The sequence below is a fragment of the Chiloscyllium plagiosum genome, unplaced genomic scaffold (assembly GCF_037043375.1).
Source record: "Chiloscyllium plagiosum isolate Xiang-an unplaced genomic scaffold, Cpla_swu_hap1 HiC_scaffold_30, whole genome shotgun sequence".
Taxonomy (NCBI): Eukaryota; Metazoa; Chordata; class Chondrichthyes; order Orectolobiformes; family Hemiscylliidae; genus Chiloscyllium; species Chiloscyllium plagiosum.
The window spans coordinates 9495949-9515754 of NW_028270168.1; the positions used below are offsets into that span (position 1 = coordinate 9495949).

Sequence of the window (19806 nt, forward strand, 5' to 3'; positions counted from 1 at the left end):
AAAATGTGGATTTGAATCCAGTTTTTTTTTTGGGGGGGGGGTGGTTTGTGAAATGTGTGGGGTGTGTGTGTGCTCGGTGTGGAGGGCATTGCACTTGTGTAAAACTAAGATTTGTGTTGAGGCAAAAAAAAATGTTCAATGTATGTTGCCACTGATTGCACTTCCCAAGGTTTTTCTGTTCTTGGTTGTGGTTAATTATTTGCTTTGGGGGGGGGGGGGTGTAAACGTGCAGCAAAGGGTTGTCAAATGGAGGAAATAAAACATTTTGCTAAGTTGTAATTCCCAGGTTTTTGATGCTGGGAGAGCGATTATTGCAATTCACGAAAGCTAGTTTGTGTCAGGATCAGTTGCATTCAACATTCCAGCAGGAAAATAAGATCTGGTATTGTCTAAAATTCAGATGTTAGGCATTTTTTTCTTCCTTTGTAGGTGTTGGTGCAGCCCAGCCAGGCCTGTAATTAGGAAAGTTGTATGGTTTCTGCATATGTCCCAACTGTAGCTGTTCCTGAAGCAAATGTTGGATTTTAATGAGCACATTTCGTTCTATTTTTTGTTTGCATACTTTGAGAGGATGTATATTCTGTACAAATTGGTGAAGCAATTTTTAAGTACGTATTGACTATCAGTGCTTTTTCTAAATAATTCCGTTGAGGATAGTAGTCATACAAATGCATCTTGATGAGACAAAAAAACTCTGGATTGAGTAATTTCTTACTTATGTAACTGTGCAAAGAAAGTGGCATATTGTTTTGTTGAAAATGATGCATAGAAAAAGTGGACTTGATTAATTAACTGTTAGAATTCCATTCATCTGTTTCAATATTTTCTTTATGTTGGGATTCATGTTCCTTTTCTTTGAGACTGTGTATCAAAAGCACAGGGGTGAAAGTTGCACAGAATTAAGGAAAGCTTGTTTTGAATCAAACTGCAATTTTAACACTTTCCAGTTAGTCTAGAGTTCAGACTTTGTGTATTTTTAATAAATACATGTTCAGACATGTGGGCGCTCATGAGGTTGCAGGTTTATCTGCCATTCAAAAGCAAAACTTAAATAATATTTCCATTCGCTAGACATGACAAAATAACTGAGAAACTTAGAAAATTTTTAAGTAAAAGCAGAATATCCTCTCTCTCTCATACTTTTTACGCAATCTATATTTCAATTTCAGATGTAGGCTTGTTTGTCTTTGCATTTCTAGATTCTGCAGTGCCAAGGCACGTGCGGTGTGGGGGGTTGGGGGAATGCTGCTGCTGCATGTTCAGTGTTCGTCAGATACCATTGCTGTGTTTTGTATTTTCATGTTAATTCATAAACTTGGACTTGGGCACATGGATAATGGAGGCTGAGGATTACATGGTCATGTGCTAGTCAAAAGGAGTAATTAATTTTTAAAAAAGTCACCTGACACATGCCCCTGAATTTTATGCGTTACATTTTTATCTTATGTTCTCAAGTACATTGCAACACATGGATGTATTGAAACCATTTTTATGAATCTTATTCCATTTCAATTCAGTTTTGTTAAGTGTACACATTGATTTTGATACCTGCAAGATTTTGCAATGTTCATGTCAGTTTTGAAAGCATATATTCATATAAGATGGGGGAAGCACTCTTCCGTTCATTGGCATGTTTTCATGGAATCACTTCTAAGTTGACAATGCAGTCCAAGACTTGTAGAAATTTGGGGCAGGATTTGCATGTTGAAGTGCAATCAGTGCCTATTTTTGGAGAGACTTTTTCAAAATAATTGGGGAAGGTGGTGGAACTTGGATTTTAAATACTCATGAAACAGAAACAAAATGTTGTTCTTTGTGCACCTTTAAAGTTCTCAATTTAAAATACTTTTTGCTTTATTGTTTTTTGCAGGTATAGGTGGAATGGTTGTTCCCTGTGTTTTTAAGGTATGAATGAAGTGCTCTGGCAGGACTCCCTCCCCCAGCAGCAGTATCAGCAGCCACCACCACCACCACAGGACAGTTTCGGTAACAGCGTCACTCACAGCATGCCCGTGGTGTTAACAGGACCCTCCGCTGCCGGCCCCCAGCAGCAGCAGCAACAGCACGCCGCCTCCCAGGCGCTGGCCGCCGCCTCTGTCTCCACGCAAGGCCCTGGCTCAATGGGGCCTCCAGTGCCGGTAGTGGTACCGGCACTTGCGCTGGCCGCGGGCCGCTCGCAGGACGATGCCATGGTGGATTATTTCTTCCAGCGGCAGCCCGGGGAGCATCTGGGGGGAGGAGGCAGCAGTGGAGTTGCTGGGGGTGGCGGCAGTGGAGGTGGAGGAGGAGGAGGTGGAGGTGGTGGTTACAATGGCAAGCATCGCTGGCCAACAGGAGACAGCATCCATGTTGAACATCACCAGGTCAGTGCCTTTACTTGAGTATGCCAAGCACCCAAGGCATTTACCAGTTGCTCACCTTTTCATTTTGTGCATCCAAAAGCACGTTGCAGGCAACAATCACTTGGATTTTCATCTTGTTTGATCGTGTTTAATCGCTGCTATGAAATTATTTCTTAATTTAATCCTTTGGTTGGAAATTCATGGATAGAAGCACTTGTTTTTACATATATTCAGTCTACAATACTGAAACAGACCATTTGGCCCAACTTGTCCATGTTTATGTCTGTGCTTCATACAACCCTCCTCTCACCCAGTTTTTTGTTTTAATCTAATCCTACGGACATTGCTACTTTCCCCAACATCTGTTTATCTTGCTTCCTCTTATGGTATTTACATCAGCTCCTGCGTGTAGTAGTGAGTTGAGTATTCTAGCTATTTTCTGGATTATGTTTCTTCTGAATTTCTTCTAGAAGTCATTGAAGGCTATTTTCCTTTATCTATCTTACCAAGCTTTTCCAGAATCTCAAATAACATTCTAACAAGTTGCCTTTTACCTTTTCTTTTCTGAGGTAGAGAACTCAAACTTGTCCAGTTTCCAACTGCTATTATCCTTGTTAATTTTCAGTGCCTCTATCGTTTTAGAATAAGGTGACCACAACTGTTCTCTAAAAATACATTTAGGAGTACTCAAGTCAGAACACTTCAACAACTGTAGTTTGCATTTTATTTGATTGAGTGTTAAACTGGGAATGATTCTGCCTGTTCAGCTGAACATGAGGGACCTTGTGATACTGTTCAAGGAAGAGCAGGGGAGTTCCAGCCAACACACACTGCTTAATCCATTACATCAAAACCAGTATATCTGGTCATTTATTGTTTTCTGAGTGAGATGTTACTGCGCAGTATGTTGGCTGTGTGCACCCATTTAATGGTGCACACATTCAAAGGTTGCAAACCATTTCGAAAGACTCTGAATCTTGAATTATTCCTTGGGAATGGTATCATATGCACTGTCTAGTACTTCACGAAAATAGTAGTTCTTTATGTGCAACAGTAGTCAAAGAGATGTACAGCACGGAAGCAGACCCTTCGGTCCAACTTGTCCATGCTGACCAGATATCCCAACCCAATCTAGCCCCACCTGCCAGCACTCGACCCCTATCCCTCCAAATCCTTCCCATTCATATATCCATCCAAATGCCTCTTAAATGTTGCAATTGTACCAGCCTCCACTACTTCCACTGGCAGCTCATTCCATACATGTACCATCCTCTGCGTGAAAAAGTTGACCCTTAGGTCTTTTTTATATCTTTCCCCTCATCCTAAACCTATGCCCTCTAGTTCTGGACTCCTCTACCCCAGGGAAAGACTTTGTCTATTTACCCTATCCATGCCTCTCATGATTTTATAAACCTCTATAAGGTCACCCCTTAGCCAGATGGACAGTGGGAAGCTGTGATCTAAGTGAATTCCATCTTCATTCAATGTGTGCAATTTGATAGCAGGATTCACTAGATAGAGATGGAATGAAAAATTCTTGCTGCATTTTTTTAATCCACTTATTGTCCCATGGTCAGAATTCTGAAGTTTCTGTATGCCATCAGCACAAAGACGGGATTTGCTCAAAGAGAAGTCCAACCATCAACATCTCAATAATTAGGGTTAGGTAATAAATGCCTGGCATTGTCCACATGCCGAGGACAAATTTAAAAATAAACACATACGGAAGCTGTGGCAAACTGAACTCTCTCCACAACACCACCCTGGTTGAGATAATCAAACTGAGCAGAGACCAAATGCCTGCTGACATTTTGACTTGGTGAACACGAGTTGAACTATTTAAATAGCGCACATCTTTTGAATACAAACTTAGTTTTTTTTTGTTCAATAAATAAATAATTGTGCAAAACCTTTTCAGTTTTGGAGAAGGGAATTTTATAATGAATAAAGAAGCATTTCCCCCTCTCTGGCACCACCTGATCTACTGCAGTTTTGCCAAATTGGGGAGGGACAGCAGGGTGAAACGTGAAATGTGTTTTGCTATGTATGTCTTTGCTACAAAGGTTCCAGTTGATAATTGAGTGTGCAGTAAAATTGAGCAGAGAGCAGATTACTCATTGGGAGCATCTTTCTGATGGGTGGCATGGGATATTAGGTTTTTAGTTGTGTCCGTTATAGAACTGCATACATTTGTCAATAAATGTTAGCATAAGGCAGTCATGAGCAATTTTTTATAACTGGAAAATACAAGTCCCACAGTCTTGTGTACTCAATCATTCTAATATCTTCTGAAAAATGAGGATAAATTTAACTCAATATGAGCTTTGTCAGTGTAGATTGAGAGAAAATCAAACTTGACGGCTATTGCGACATTGCATGTAAACTGATTTCACACAGAGAAAGACAGAAAAATAATTGTGATGTTTTGTGAATAAACTTGAGTTTACTTTATTATCAAGTATCACTATTAAAATATCTGGTTTGATACAGTATTGCATGTTACTCTGGTAATAGAATGCAGTTTCTTTGTCTGTCTTTGATATATTTTTGAAGGAATACTGGGAGATGATTCTCCTGTTGTCCTAAAACTTACTTGGTTTGTTAATAAACAATGCTCAAGTGTAATGAGCAATACAATTGGACAACAGTCAAGCTATTGTTGTAATGTGTAATTAGCAAATGCCGAGCCAGCAGTGAGTTCATAATTTACTAGTATGTTTTAATAAATGAATTTCTCCATTGTTTTGGGCACTGAACTTTGTAGTATGCATCCTGAAACCCACAGGAACTTTATTCCAGTGGCTGTCCTTCACATGAGAGTTTTGGATTATTGTTGGGACAGCAGAGGGCATCACATTCGTGTCTGATCATCTCGCCTGGCATTCGTAGGTGTGATAGTGGTCAAGTGTGGGAATCACAATGTTCCCCTATTTTCAATGACTGTTGCAGTACTAAACTGTGATTGAAATACAAACATTATCATATTTTACAAAATTGTCACCGCACAGCAGAAGGCCTTTCGGCCTGTCAGGTGTCCATTGGCTCTTCAAGTGAACAATTCACTTAGTACTATTCTTTCAGATTCTCTGTTATCCTGCATGTTCTTCCTTTCTGATACTAGTCTAGTCCCTTCTTGAAAACCTCCATTCATAGAGTCATAGAGATGTACAGCATGGAAACAGGCCCTTCGGTCCAACCCGTCCATGCCGACCAGATATCCCAACCCAATCTAGTCCCACCTGTCAGCACCCGGCCCATATCCCTCCAAACCCTTCCTATTCCTATACCCATCCAAATGCCTCTTAAATATTGCAATTGTACCAGCCTCCAACCACCCTCTGTGCGTGAAAAAGTTGCCCCTTAGGTCTCTTTTATATCTTTCCCCTCTCAACCTAAACCTATGCCCTCTAGTTCTGGACTCCCCCACCCTAAGGAAAAAACTTTATTTATCCTATCTATACCCCTCATAATTTTGTAAACCTCTATAAAGTCACCCCTCAACCTCCGACGCTCCAGGGAAAACAGCCCCAGTCTGTTCAGTCTCTCCTTGTAGCTCAGATCCTCCAACTCTGGCAACTTCCTTGTAAATCTTTTCTGAACCCTTTCAAGTTTCACAACATCTTTCCGATAGGATGGAGACCAGAATTGCACGCAATATTCCAACAGTGGCCTAACCCATGTCCTGTACAGCCTCAAGATGACCTCCCAACTCCTGTACTCTGACCAATTAAAGAAAGCATACCAAATGCCTTCTTCACTGTTCTATCTACCTGCGACTCTCCTTTCAAGGAGCTATGAACCTGTACTCCAAGGTCTCTTTGTTCAGCAACACTCACTAGGACCTTACCATTAAGTGTATAAGTCCTGCTAAGATTTGCTTTCCCACAATGCAGCTCCTTGCATTTATCTGAATTAAACTCCATCTGCCACTTCTCAGCCCATTGGCCCATCTGGTCCAGATCCTGTTGTAATCTGAGGTAACCCTCTTCGCTGTCTACTACACCTCCAACTTTGGTGTCATCTGCAAACTTACTCGCTGTACCTCATATGCTCGTATCCGAATCATTTATGTAAATGACAAAAAGTAGAGGGCCCAGCACTGATCCTTGTGGCACTGTACTGGTCACAGGCCTCCAGTCTGAAAAACAACCCTCCGCCATCACCCTCTGTCTTCTACCTTCTACCATTCAACCTGGTTCCTTCATATTCTCGGTATGATCCAAATCGTAATCACTTTCTGCTTGAAAATATTTCTCCACTTGTCTCCATTTCTTCTTGTGCTCTCTTATTTTCCACCAGTGGGACAATTTTTCCCTATCTATTTAGTCCACGACCCCCTCAGTTTTGAATTCCTTTATGAAATCTCTCATCCATCTCCAAGGTAAACCCACCTCAACATCTCCAACCTATCCCTCATTACTAGTTTGGGGGGTTTGTATTGTTTTGTACACTCCAGCCCAGAAGCTCATCAGGAGCAATGCAGAGAGTGGAAAACCCTGGGCACAATGTTTATGTTTGGGCTTTGTCCTGGCTAAGTGGATCAGTGAGGATTTGGAAGTTTCTCATTTTGATTTCTGATCTGGGTAGGAACCCACTGTTGGGGTGGACAAAGCTTCAGGACTCCTCAGGACAGAAGTGCAATGTCTTCTGAACTGTTACCTAATGGCATCTCCTAAATTTACACGTAGACATTTCTGGCAGATGAAGTATCATAAGGCTGCTGGTTCCCTCTGTTACCCTCAGAGGAGAGAGGGAAGGAGGGAGGGAGTGAGAAAGAATGAGTTCCAAACAAAATTGAAGTTGCTGATTTGATATTTCACTTTGAGAGGTCTTTTCAGTAAGAAGATTTCAAATGTGATTTGCATTCAACTCTACTAAATGGAAAAGTAATAGATATGGCTGCTAATTGACAAAATTTGCAACTAAGACCTAGGTTTTTGCACTTCACTGCAGTGTATTCTTAAATGCAGTGTGCATGTGTTTCCAAGTTGCCTGCTAAACTACAAGTGGGCATTTTTGATATCTTGTACTTCAAAAAAAATCCTGTTATTCGTGAAAAGCACCAGATGGAATGGATATCACTGAATATTTTTGAGGATATGTTTATCAGAATTGTCAAAGGTTCAGTGTGTTAGCGTTTTTGTGCTAGAGAATGGAGGTGTGGGTAGCAGCTGAGATTTAAAATACGTATGCATAGATTGCCTTAAAACGCTGACAAAATAAGTTATTTTTGTTTTTTTTTAAACTGGTCATCTGTTGCTTCAGTTTTGTTTCACATGCAATTTTTACTCTTCTATTTCTGTCAACCTTATTTTAAACACTTTGCACATTTCTGTCATTTTAGTTTGGGGTATGCACATAATTCTTTGAGGTACAGATTGATTTTCTCCTCTATTAATTTTTTGAGTAGCTTTCTTTCCCATCCTGCCCTTTTCTAAACACTTGGTTACATTTTGGGAAACTGTTGAGCCATAGGAGCTTGAACATGAGTTGGCTTTCGCATTGCATTCTTGCATGTGAATTTGCTTCAGACATTACATACTGCCTAATAGCAGTGGGAATTTTAATCAGTTTCCCACATCCACATCCCTATCTCAATTTAGTGGCACTGAAGCTGTGTGTCTGTGGTGCATCTTTTGTTGACAGTAGCCATCTCTTCTCAGGCCCAGGATTAACCCAGGAGTTAGCTGGTGCAGCTACTCACTGGTGCCATCTTCATTTGAAAAAGTCGTCATGTCACGTCACGTTTTGCCTTTAAAAAATGTTTTTTTTTGCAAAGTTAAAAATGTTGAGAATGTCCTGCACTTTAAATGGATAATAGCACATGAAAAATTTTTCAAATCTGTGAAAACAAAACTTTGAGACACTAAAGCTGAAACTAACATTGTTTTTCTTGCTGAAAGCAATAGAGATTAGTATCTACAACTAGATTACACATCCAACTTGATGATCACAAAGCGTATTGGTGATGAAACAAGAATAGACCTTTAAAGCATTAAATTTGCAACAAGCCTACTTGTTTTCTCATGTCCTATAGGATATGAAATCTCACCTGCCTATTGTATTTTAATGCCTTCTGAAATATATTTGTCAATTATTTGGTTAACAAGTAATTGGTGCCTTGGAAATCCGTAACTCTCATCAAGATAGGAGCAGTGCTGTTACTGTAGAGAATGCCGTGGTTTTGGGAGTGCCAATTGTCACTCTGTTTAGAAGACTGTGGATGGGAAAATTGTGTCATTAAGTTTGTAGGAACAAATTAAAGAAAAGAAAATCTTGTGATGCATGTTAGAAATATAGCTGTGTTCTTTGACCAGAATTAAGCAACAAGATACCGAACTAAGTCAATTATTTTTGTTCTGACAGCTGTATTTAAAATAAAAAATTGTTAAACGTCGGACTGAAAGTAAAATTAACCTGAAGAATAAACTGCTACTCACTGAATATGCTTGTTTCAGGGTTGGAACTCAGATTTTCTTTAGTGGATCATTGTGTGTTCCAGCACAATGCTGTGGGAGACCTTTAGACTTATTGTCTGTATCTGCTGTTTGCTGGAGCAATGCATGGACTAATCCCAAAGAGTCTTGCTGTCCATTCCATAGTGCTGTGTTTTCCTTAGCTTCCAATATTTATTTTGTCCGCAAAGGATACAATGGGTTCTGCCTTACCCACTTCCTGTTTCAAAATATTCCATCTTCAACAGCCTTCTGTGCAAATAAATTTTTCTTTCCCTTATCTGCTTACTCATGGGAAGGCATTGGTGATGTTTAAGAGAAACAGGATTTTTAAACCAGGATTAAAACTCATTACTTTAATGCAACAGTGCTTTGCAATCGATTTCTATATTTGTTTTCCAGGGAACTCTCCAAGCAGAATATATAAGGAACGAATTTGACAAAGTAACCAAGAACACCATATAAACCAAGTGAAAGTTTGTATTGAATTGGGAATCATTTCGCAACTGATCAGTTGATCCGCAAGATTGCAGAAGGTTGATACTGGAGAAAAGAGCTGTAAAAATTAAATATCACTGAGACAGTTTGGAGACTGAATCTGAAATGAATAAACTGCAGTCTTTAATGTAGTATTTCCTTTGGATAGAAATGGTGACTCTTTTAGATCAGGTTATTGTAGTATATGGCACTGTTGTAACGACTTCTAAAGTATTTTGCATTGATATGAGTGCAGATCAGCCGTTACCTCCTTACATGACACAGTGGCTAAATGACCTATTCCTGGTACAGTGTTTGCAATGTTACCCCACTGTAGCAGTTTCTCAGCTTGAATGTGTTTTACTTTTAATCTTTTCCTCAGAATCTTAGTTGTCTTTCCCTGTAAACTGCAGGAAAGCTCCCTGACTTGGCCATGGTATTTGCTTTGGCCTCTCTCCCTGTCTGAATCCTTGCACGCGCATTTTCTTTTGGTCCTTCATTTGCTTTCAGTGTGGAGTTTTCTAGGTTAAATCCCTTGTAATGTACTTAATTTAGTTATGTTGAGCATCCCTGGGTGAAAGAAAGGAAAAGTGTTCAGATTCTTGCTGCTAATTAATATCTAATAACTTCTGCAGAAAATGTTTGCATTGCGTCTGTTGGCGATACGAGTGATGCCTTGTGTTGCTGGATATACTGCTAACTACCTGGGTCCCCTTTTTATTTCTCTTGTCTTCCAACTGGTTATCAGTGACCCTTACATATGCTGATATATGAATTATGCTCATTTGTATCTGGCTGCAGCAGTCACTGGACATTTAGGTACTTGTGTGTTCTACGAAGCCTGGTGACTTATTGTTCAGTGCTTTTAATCTCAGAGATCTGTTCAGCAATATCAACCATGTGTTGGACATGTTTAATCTCAATAATGATAGCAGTTTCTGTGTCGAAAGGAAACATTAAGTTGTCTTCTGCATACTTCATTTCCTTAGGAGTTGTCGTTTCCTGGTGTCTTGAAGGGAGCTGGTGAATTGCTACTAGGATTCTTTGCCCAGTTAGACAATATGCATGAATGTATAACATTATATATTTAACTTTCTGGCATCTTGTTCACTTTTAGCAGGAGGGTTGAGAGCTTCAGTTCTTGACATGCTGTCTAATCTCATCTGAGACCTAGTTAATGTTTATTAGTTGAGCTTTGTTCCCATAAGTTAGGAAAGCAAAAGCAGCTTGATTCCTGTTCCCTGGTCATTGCCGGGAACTCTGTTTTAAACTATTGAACAAAGTTTGCTCTGGTCCACTGCAACATCTGAGGTATTGGAGGATACCCATTAGGTATAGCATTTCATTGGAAATCCGAACCTTCAGAGGAACAGGCAGGAGTTTATACATTAGGTACTCTAAGTTTATTGAACAGGAAAAGTCAATTTGATGATTGAGATATTCAACAAAGTTGAAAGAAGGATTGTAGAATGTAACAATTTAGATTTGTTGCGTCATTCTGCATACAAATAGAGTTTTTGTGTTTGAACACCAAGTATTGGTCTTTTTTTTAAAAGAAGGATTATATGGTCTTTATGGGCTTAATTAGTAAATGTTAGTAAGGCTTTATCTTCAAATAGATCATTTTAAGCAATGGAAAAAAGTGCATTTTTCAAAAATGAAGCAGATACTATTTTAAATTGTTTTTCAAGTATATAGTTTTTTTCTATGGGACTTGTGAAGTAAGCTTAATTTAATATGGTCAATGTGCTTATTTGAGATAAAGGGAGAATCTTTGATTAGTTTTTCTGACATGGATTTCATTTATGATATGGGATAAAAATGGCTTCTAATTAGCTAAGAGTCGTTTAACTTGAATACAACACCCCCCCCCCCCAGAATATTTCCTTCATGACTATTTATTTCACTGAGAAAAACAAGGAATCTCTGATCTGACTTCCTGTTTGTTTTTTCACATTTTATTTTGTTCTTGTTGCTGGTTACATCAAAGGAAAATACTGACAGTAAATATCTGAAGTGAAATAGTAATAAGAAGTTCCACCAAATTGCAAAAATATTGCAAATGTGGTTTTTTCCTATTCCAAGCAGGTGGCAGACATGTTGTATTTGGAACAAACCTTGGGCTTGAAATGCTCCTGTTTGTTAATTCATCCATATCAATACCAAAGCAATGGTCGAATCTTTCTCTGTATACACGTGCACACACGAGCAATATGGCAACTAATTTAAAGATTTCGATAGTTTTTCATTTAGAGTATGAATGTTGAGAACTTTGGTGATACTTGTAGACTTTGAGCAGGAGTATTGTTCCTGGTTGAATGTAATGTCTTGGGTGCTATGAAGTCTTGAAGCAGCTGTAGGATCAGAGCCAGATAAAACAGATCTAATGTTAATAAAGGAAATCACTCATTTATGGTTGGACAGCATTTAATAGGGCTTTGGAAATTTGTTTTTATTTTGGCTAAGTTTCTCCTTGCCTTCCTTTTGAATGGTTGTGTTGTTCCTCGATGTGATAAATTAGGTAAGTATCATTAGTGTACCTCTGGTACTTCCTCCCAGATGGTCTATCCCTTTGGTTCGTCCCATACAGTGAATGTCTACAAGTAATTCTTCTTGAAATAAAAGGAAAGGGTTGTGGGAACATTGAGATAAATATAATGCTGAATCTCTGAGTAAACTTCACCACAGAGTGGATAATAATCACTCACGGGATGTTGGCCACTTGTTGGGCCAACATTTTTTTTTAAGCAGCTGAAACTTACTTTTATGTTGTACCTTCGATAGAAATGAAATCCCAAGATACTCGTCTCAAGTTTTAGGTTAGATTCCCTACAGTGTGGAAACAGGCCCTTCAGCCCAACCAGTTCACACCAACCCTCCGAAGAGTAACCCACCCAGACCCATTTCCCTCTGACTAATGCACCTAACATTGTGGGCAATTTAACATGGCCAATTCGCCTAACCTGCACATCTTTGGACTGTGGGAGGAAACTGGAGCACCCGGAGGAAACCCACACAGACACGGAGAATGTGCAAACTCCACACAGACAGTCACCCGAGGCTGGAATCGAACCTGCTACCCTGGTGCTGTGAGGCAGCAGCGCTAACCACTGAGCCATTGCGTCGCCCCATAATTAAACGCACCCGTTCCCTGACTGGGAATCAAACCTGGGCTGTGGTTCAAGTGCCGAATCCTAACCACTAGACCACCAGGGAATGTTTTGGAGCTTTATACTTAATATTGTCTTTGATTTTGTATCATGGTTCACTCCTGTAAGCAAGCCTCAACTTCCATTGTCACCTGTCCCTAGTTGCCCTTGAAAAGCTGGTGATAGTCAACCTCCTTGAATTGCTGCATTTGATACAACTGTGTCACTGTGATGGAACTCCAGAATTTTGACTCCTCAATCAATTAAGAGGTTTGGAGAGCCTTGTCTTCTGCACTCCAAAACTAAAGCTGGGTGGCAGGGTGAAATGTGAGGAAGATGTTAGGAGAATACAGGCTGACCTGGACAGGCTAAGAGGGTGGACAGATGCATTGCAGATGCAGTTTAATGTGGATAAATGTATGGTTATCCACTTTGGTGGCAAGAACAGGAAGCCAGATTACTACCTAAATGGAGTCACGTTAGGTAAAGGGGCAGTACAACGAGATCTAGGTGTTGTTGTACATCAGTCAATGAAAGCAAGCATGCATGTACAGCAGGCAGTGAAGAAAGCTAATGGGATGCTGGCCTTCATAACAAGAGGAATTGAGTAGAGAAGCAAAGAGGTCCTTCTGCAGCTGTACAGGGCCCTGGTGAGACTGCACCTGGAATATTGTGCGCAGTTTTGGTCTCCAAATTTGAGGAAAGACATTCTGGCTATTGAGGGAGTGCAGCGTAGGTTCACGAGGTCAATTCCCGGAATGGCGGGACTATTTTACGCTGAAAGATTGGAGCGACTGGGCTTGTATACGCTTGAGTTTAGAAGGCTGAGAGGGGACCTGATTGAGACGTATAAGATTATTAAAGGATTCGACATTCTGGGGGCAGGAAGCATGTTTCCGCTGATGGGTGAGTCCAGAACCAGAGGACACAGTTTAAAAATAAGGAGTAGGCCACTTAGAACAGAGTTGAGGAGAAACGTCTTCACCCAGAGAGTGGTGGGTGTGTGGAATGCTCTGCCCCAGAAGGCTGTGGAGGCCAAGTCTCTGGATACTTTCAAGAAAGAGTTGGATAGAGCTCTTAAGGATAGTGGAATCAAGGGTTATGGGGATAAGGCAGGAACAGGATACTGATTTGAGGATGATCAGCCATGATCATAATGAATGGTGGTGCAGGCTCGAAGGGCAGAATGGCCTACTCCTGCATCTATTGTCTATAATCCAGATTCAGTGAGGTCTGTTCTTAGCATTGTTTTCAGCATTTTCAACTGTGCCACCAAGGAAGTCCTGATTTTCTTCAGCTATATATTAATAATAGTCACAATTTTATGGCATTTGCTATAATAGATTAATCTATCTCGTTTAGAGTTTACAATCACCGTTTCTGGTGTTTGAAACCTATTGTAGCTTTAATGTTTGTTTTAATTCCATTTGCAAGTAATTCAAATCAAGGCTAACTTCATTGAGTTCTTTCAATCAGCGGTACATTCATCATTGAGATACCTGATTACAAACTTGGACTCTTTCTAATCACATTGTGAACTTATGAAAGATATGGTGCGTTTTGATGGTCAAGCTATTTTTTTTTGTCTGTTTGTATTGATATTAAAGGTCTTCCAAAAAATATCTGGCACTGAATGAATCTTTCGATGAGATGTTTGGCAAATGTGTCACCAAGGCTACTAATACAGATTTATCAGATTACATTGTGTTCATCAATGTGGGTGCTAGCTACTGGAGAACCCTAGAAAAATACCCACCATTTGACAGGTAGAATTTTGCTAATGGTATCAGCAGTCTTCAGCTTCGATCTTTCAGCTTTGCTTTGTCACCTTTTATTTCGTCAACATTGGGAGCTGAAAATGCTTCTCAGCATTTACTTATTTCCTTGAGGTAACAACCTCGTTAAGGATTGAACAAAAGTGGAGTGGATATCCTGCTGCTCGTTGACAAGACCCAAGCTTTAGTTCTCGAAAGGTTTAGTTGACAAAGGCAATGAAAACTTAAGTGCGCACGAGCAAGACATTCAATTCAGTCCTTGATCTGATGGCAGGGTCTCCGCAGTTGGCCTCTACTCTCATGAGAGGAAGGAGAAAATGTAAAATTGACTATGGTTATGTTGCTGCTGTTTGTTGTCCAGTTACCACTGCTTGAAGTACACGTGTATGCAGACGGAGACAGTGGGTGGTGTCCAATTCTTGAATCACCTGTGATGCTTAATATCTGTGATTAGAGCATGTCTACACCATATAGATTTGCACGGGGCATATTGGGGCATTTGACTTTGAGAATACACCATGCACAATTACATAGGTAAAAATAATGACTGCAGATGCTCCACGCTTCAGGATCTCTGCCTTTATTCTTGATGAAGGGCTTTTGCCCGAGATGTCAATTTTACTGCTCCTCGGATGCTGCCTGAACTGCTGTGCTCTTTCAGCACCACTAATCCATGCACAATTACATGTTTGGACAACACTGGGATTTGACTTGTGAGGGCAGAATGACTTTGGTATGCCAGTGACTAGCTACTGGTAAAAATATTCATCTTCATTATGCTGAACTTGTGTGGAAATGCTCGTGTCAAACTAGTAATTGTGGTGCGGTTCAACTATGACGGACAGAAAGTTTATGGAAATAAGAAGTAGGAGCAGGGTTTGGACGTTTTTCCCTTCAAACCAGCACTGTTACTCTAAGATCACGGCTGACCTACTCTAGGTCTCAATTCCACTCTTATGCTTGTTCCTCATAGCCATGAACTCCTTGATTTCAAAATTCTATTTACCTCCTTTTCAAAAACATTCAGTAATCTAGCCTCTTCAACCCTTTGGGTAGAGGAAACTGAGAAAGTGCTCCGTTTTAAACTAATGTCCTCTTAATTGTAATTATGTCCCCTTGTTTGAAAATACTCTACCATTGGAAACCTCATCTCAATATCTACCCTGTCAACCGCTTCCAGAATGTATGCTCAATGAGATCACCCCTTCATCTTTTAAATTCTAATAAATAAAGAGTGACTCTGCTGCTTCATTCCTGATAACTCAACCTCTTCCTTCCAGAAGACAGCCTAATGAATCTCCTCTTAAACACCTCCAGTACCAGTACATCCTTACTTAAATCCAGGGATCAAAATTGTACTTAGTACTCTAGGTGTGGACTCACCATTAAGTTGTTTATGACTGCTGCTAACTTGCACTTTTTTGGTTGTGCAAATTCTAAATTTCTTTGAGTGCTTAAGCAGTATATGAGTTATACAGCACGGAAACAGACCCTTTGGTCCAACTTGACAGCGCCGACCAGATATCCTGCAGTGATCTAATCACATCTGCCAGCGTTTGTCCCATATCCCTCTAAACCCTTCCTATTCATGTACCCTTCCAGATGTCTTTTAAGTGTTGTAATCGTACCTGCCTCCACCTCTTCCTCTGGCAGCTCATTCCATGCAGGCATCACTCTCTGAAAGCGTAGCCCCTTATATCCCATTTAAATCTTTCCCCTCTCACCTTAAACCTATGCCCTCTAGTTTTGAACTCGCCCACTTCAGCAAAAGATCTTAGCTATTCACACCATCCATTCCCCTCATGATTTTATAAACCTCTACAAAGTCACTTCTCAGCTTCAGATGGTTCAAACCTGTACTCCTGGCAACAAAGACAAAAATATCATATATAAAAAGTTACAGTAATTGGCAGGTAAAATGCTCTTATTGCAATTGGTCATTTTTTATATTAGGATCACTTGTAGAATAGTTGTAATCCATTTCATGAAATTGGATTGCTCTTTGGAAATATGATTCCTTCTTTCCAGAATTGTAGGAAAATATCTCAAGCAAGTTGTAATGCTTTCCTGGATCTAAGTCAGATCTTCTGTGGAGCAAATGTTTTTCGGATGGATTGATGTTTCTGTGCTAATGTTTGCTTCTGTAATGATCCTGACTGTCAAGCAGGATACCATTGGAAATCTGATAAGAGTGTTGAATCAGATACTTCGCCATAGATAATTTGAAACACGAGTAGAACTGAATTCAGGTTGGCTAAGAATGTTGGTTTTTATTTCTATTATAAACTAATAGGATTGGAAATGTTCGTGAGCTGAAGTTTGTACTAATTTTATTCAAATTCAGTGTGTCAGGTTCTCAGGTTGATTTGATGGAATTTATTCAAGCATTCGGTGTAATTCTTTGTCCTTGTTTCTGAAAAGAAAAACTTTTATGTTCATCTGCTACAAATGTCCAGTCTGTTCTAATTTAACTTATTGATAGCAATCTGTCTGTAATATCAAGTTTTGTGTGCTTTTGTTCTTTTGTATAACAGCCTTCCAGGATGTCTCCATAGCTGGCCATTCTTCACATGAGGCTAGCAAGTGAGTATGGATTGGCTTGTGCCACTGTAGAAGCATTGCAGCTAATTCTTAGCTTGTCCCTCCTCCATTTCAACCCTTTCCATCAGGAGAATTGGATCACTCGGTATTGAGGAAAATTGGGGGATCCCAGTCAGTTTCTTGCGCATTTCACTGTCATCAGAGTTGTGAGGTTATCAGGTGAGATAAGGAATTGAGCTTGGCTTCTTTTTGATCCACGTGGCCTAGGTAGTTCCATGATGGGATAGGCTATTCGGTGGAAGCATAAATCCAGTTCTCCAGTGTCTTAACATGCAGCTTCAGTTTTGTGCAACAAAGCTGCATTGCAGAGTGCTGTGAAGGAGGGTGTTCACAATCTGTGAAGGAGAAATGCGAAAGCAGCACTCATTCTGCATATCCAGTGATGTCTTCAGACAAACAATCCACCATTGTAGATTTTGTCCTCCCAAAACCTGGGTTATAAGTACTTGAGCATTTGGATGACTTAGGTGATATAGTTTCCTGCTCTGTATCTGCACCTTGAGAAGCTTCTCAACTTGATACTGGTGACATAACTATAGGAACTACTTTGGACATCTCTGACCCAAACTGTGGAACAGAGAAAAAGTTACCATAAGAAAATAATGAGATAACTTAATAGAAATTATGACTATAGAATAATTTAACTCTTAAAACTTTTTACTCTGGTGTTACATTGACTTTTATCTTAGATTTATAAATAGTAATGTAAGGCCAAAGGTCCTGTTGCAGGAAATTAAAAAAATGAATTAAAGTAACTCAGAAAGTGGCCATTAAAATGTCTTGAAGTTTGGGGTTTAAAAGCCTGGAGAGTGCAAGTAGAGGTTTACATGTTAAATTGATTTATGGTTGTGAGAAGGATTAAGTTTAAACATGATTGATTGTTGAGAATACAAACGGAGAAAATTAGCGATTTAGTGATGTATAATTTGAATAATGTAAATATTTCTCAGTTCAGGATAAGATAAGCTTCTCTTTCAGATGTACATGAACTGTAAAACCTACGGCATACAGGTTGCTGGTTGACAGTGAGCGATTTTCTGGTAGTAAGAGCATGGTTCCTGTCTGCCTCTCCACCATTTGCTTTGATCGGAGGCACCCCCTGCTTGTGAACCCAGTATTTTTAATGGACACTAAAGATGGCTGAAAAAGTATTCTGGCTACCCTTAGAATTTAGCATTGAATGATTTATTGTCACTTCCATTTTACAGTGAATAGTAACAGTAAAATGTAGTGATTGGCTTCAACTGTTGCCACAATCAGGCACCATTTTGAATAGTTTATGAATAAAGAAAATAAAAAGATTTACTTTCAGTTATGTGTTCGTTCTGCCACTGCCTCCATGAATTCTGAGCCAGGTCACCAATGACACCTGCATCTCCACCATCTCGCCAGGCCCACCAGCATAGTAATTGCAACTCTTCAGGTGTCAGCGCAGGTCCGACCTCGTCAATGCCAGGTCCCATGTTGAACCCACACTCATCCCGCAGCTGGGAGTCCTGGGTACTGCTGCTGCAGCCACCTCACCGATAACCAGGAGTCTCTGGGCCTACCACAGCCAGGAGCAGCCACCGCTGCCTCCTGGATACCTGGGAGTCTCTAATACAGGGATGCCGCGACTGACCACCCACCCCAGTTCGAATGCCTTCGCTCTAGTTGAGACCTCAGCATAATGAAATAGAAAGCACCATTATACTATGTGCAGTTACCAGCATGCTTGTGCACACATTAAGCGTGCTCTGAGCTTACGTGGTGTTTCGAAAAGGAAGTGTGAATGGACAAGCCTAACAGATAGTTGGTACTTTGTTTGTGATGCTCTAGTGTGCTCGATATCCTGCCTGAAGCACTAACCACCCTGAAGTCCGTTGATGCAACTCACTTGTTTCCATCTACAGTGAAGAGTTGTGTGATGATTAATAGAACATTGGGATTGATGATCCATGAGTCTTGTGGTAAAGTGCTGATTATTTTTGCTGTTATGCTAGCAAGATGAACATAAGACTTTCATGGAAAATTATAGTAATAGACTTCAGCTTCCAGAAGTGTGGCTGTGTTACCTGGTGTCGCTGTTATGGTGTAATGGCAAGACCATAGTTACTACGTTAATCTAGTAACATTTAGGCTTCATAGCTCCTGAAGGCTGGAACTCTGTTTTGATAATAGACCATGCTAGTCATAATAGATCAGTTTGTACCATGGTGAGCAAAAGGTGGGCTAACGTTTTTGTGTACTGTCTATTGTTATGTAAAGTTACATACCCCTAGAACAGCAACCTATTTCTTGGATGCTAGTCAGTCTATTCCATTCTCTTTGTTTTCATTTTGAAGCTTCAGAACTTTATCCCAGTCATTTTACTGCTGACTATAGTGGAACAAGATCTTACCCAGTATAAACAAAAGTGAAATGGCACAGAAATGTTGGCAGTGTAACATTTGCAGGTTTACAACAGTTTTATAATGTAAACCAAAATGTGTTGAAAGGATCCTTTCTGTTTAAAAATTTTGAAATGTCACTAATTCTCTGAAAACCCTTGGAAAGGGCTTTTCGTTCTTTACTGAATGGGAAAAGATTTTGAAATCAGGACGGAGAAATCTTTAATGAGTTTTTGCTGTTAGGGCTTGATTGCAAAAATCAACATTATGAAACTGGAGAGTTGCTGAGTGTTAAATGGTTTAATTGGGAGGATAGTTTTTGTAACTAAATATTATCTGATAGCAAACTTCAAATTAATCATTGTTCATGAGGAATTGACCTTTAGCTGCCAAGCTTCAGGAGAAAATAAGTAATTTATTATAAGATGCCCATAATCTCAAAAGAGGCTTAAAAACCATTTGTTTCTCATTCATTTAAATCCACCAATGGGGACCAAAGCTAGGTTTTTGGGTATAATTCACACATTAAGCCTGTGAAAAAAGAATTTTCAAGAATTGCATCAAACAGAAATATGTTTTATGCAACAGATTATGTTTATTTACACACAACATTTTAAACTTGCAAAAATTAAGTAAAA

General features: G+C 39.8%; 1 protein-coding gene across 7 annotated transcripts in view; it reads left to right on the forward strand.

Moving 5' to 3' along the window:
• Positions 1 to 19806, forward strand: part of pum1 (pumilio RNA-binding family member 1) — a 171610-nt gene that overhangs the window by 45570 nt on the left and 106234 nt on the right. For all 7 annotated transcript variants that reach the window (XM_087976714.1, XM_087976713.1, XM_087976712.1 and 4 more), the window contains one exon: positions 1871 to 2363. In XM_087976714.1, coding sequence (XP_087832840.1) covers positions 1908 to 2363 — 456 coding nt within the window. In that variant the 5' untranslated portion in view covers positions 1871 to 1907. The remainder of the gene's footprint in view (positions 1 to 1870; positions 2364 to 19806) is intronic.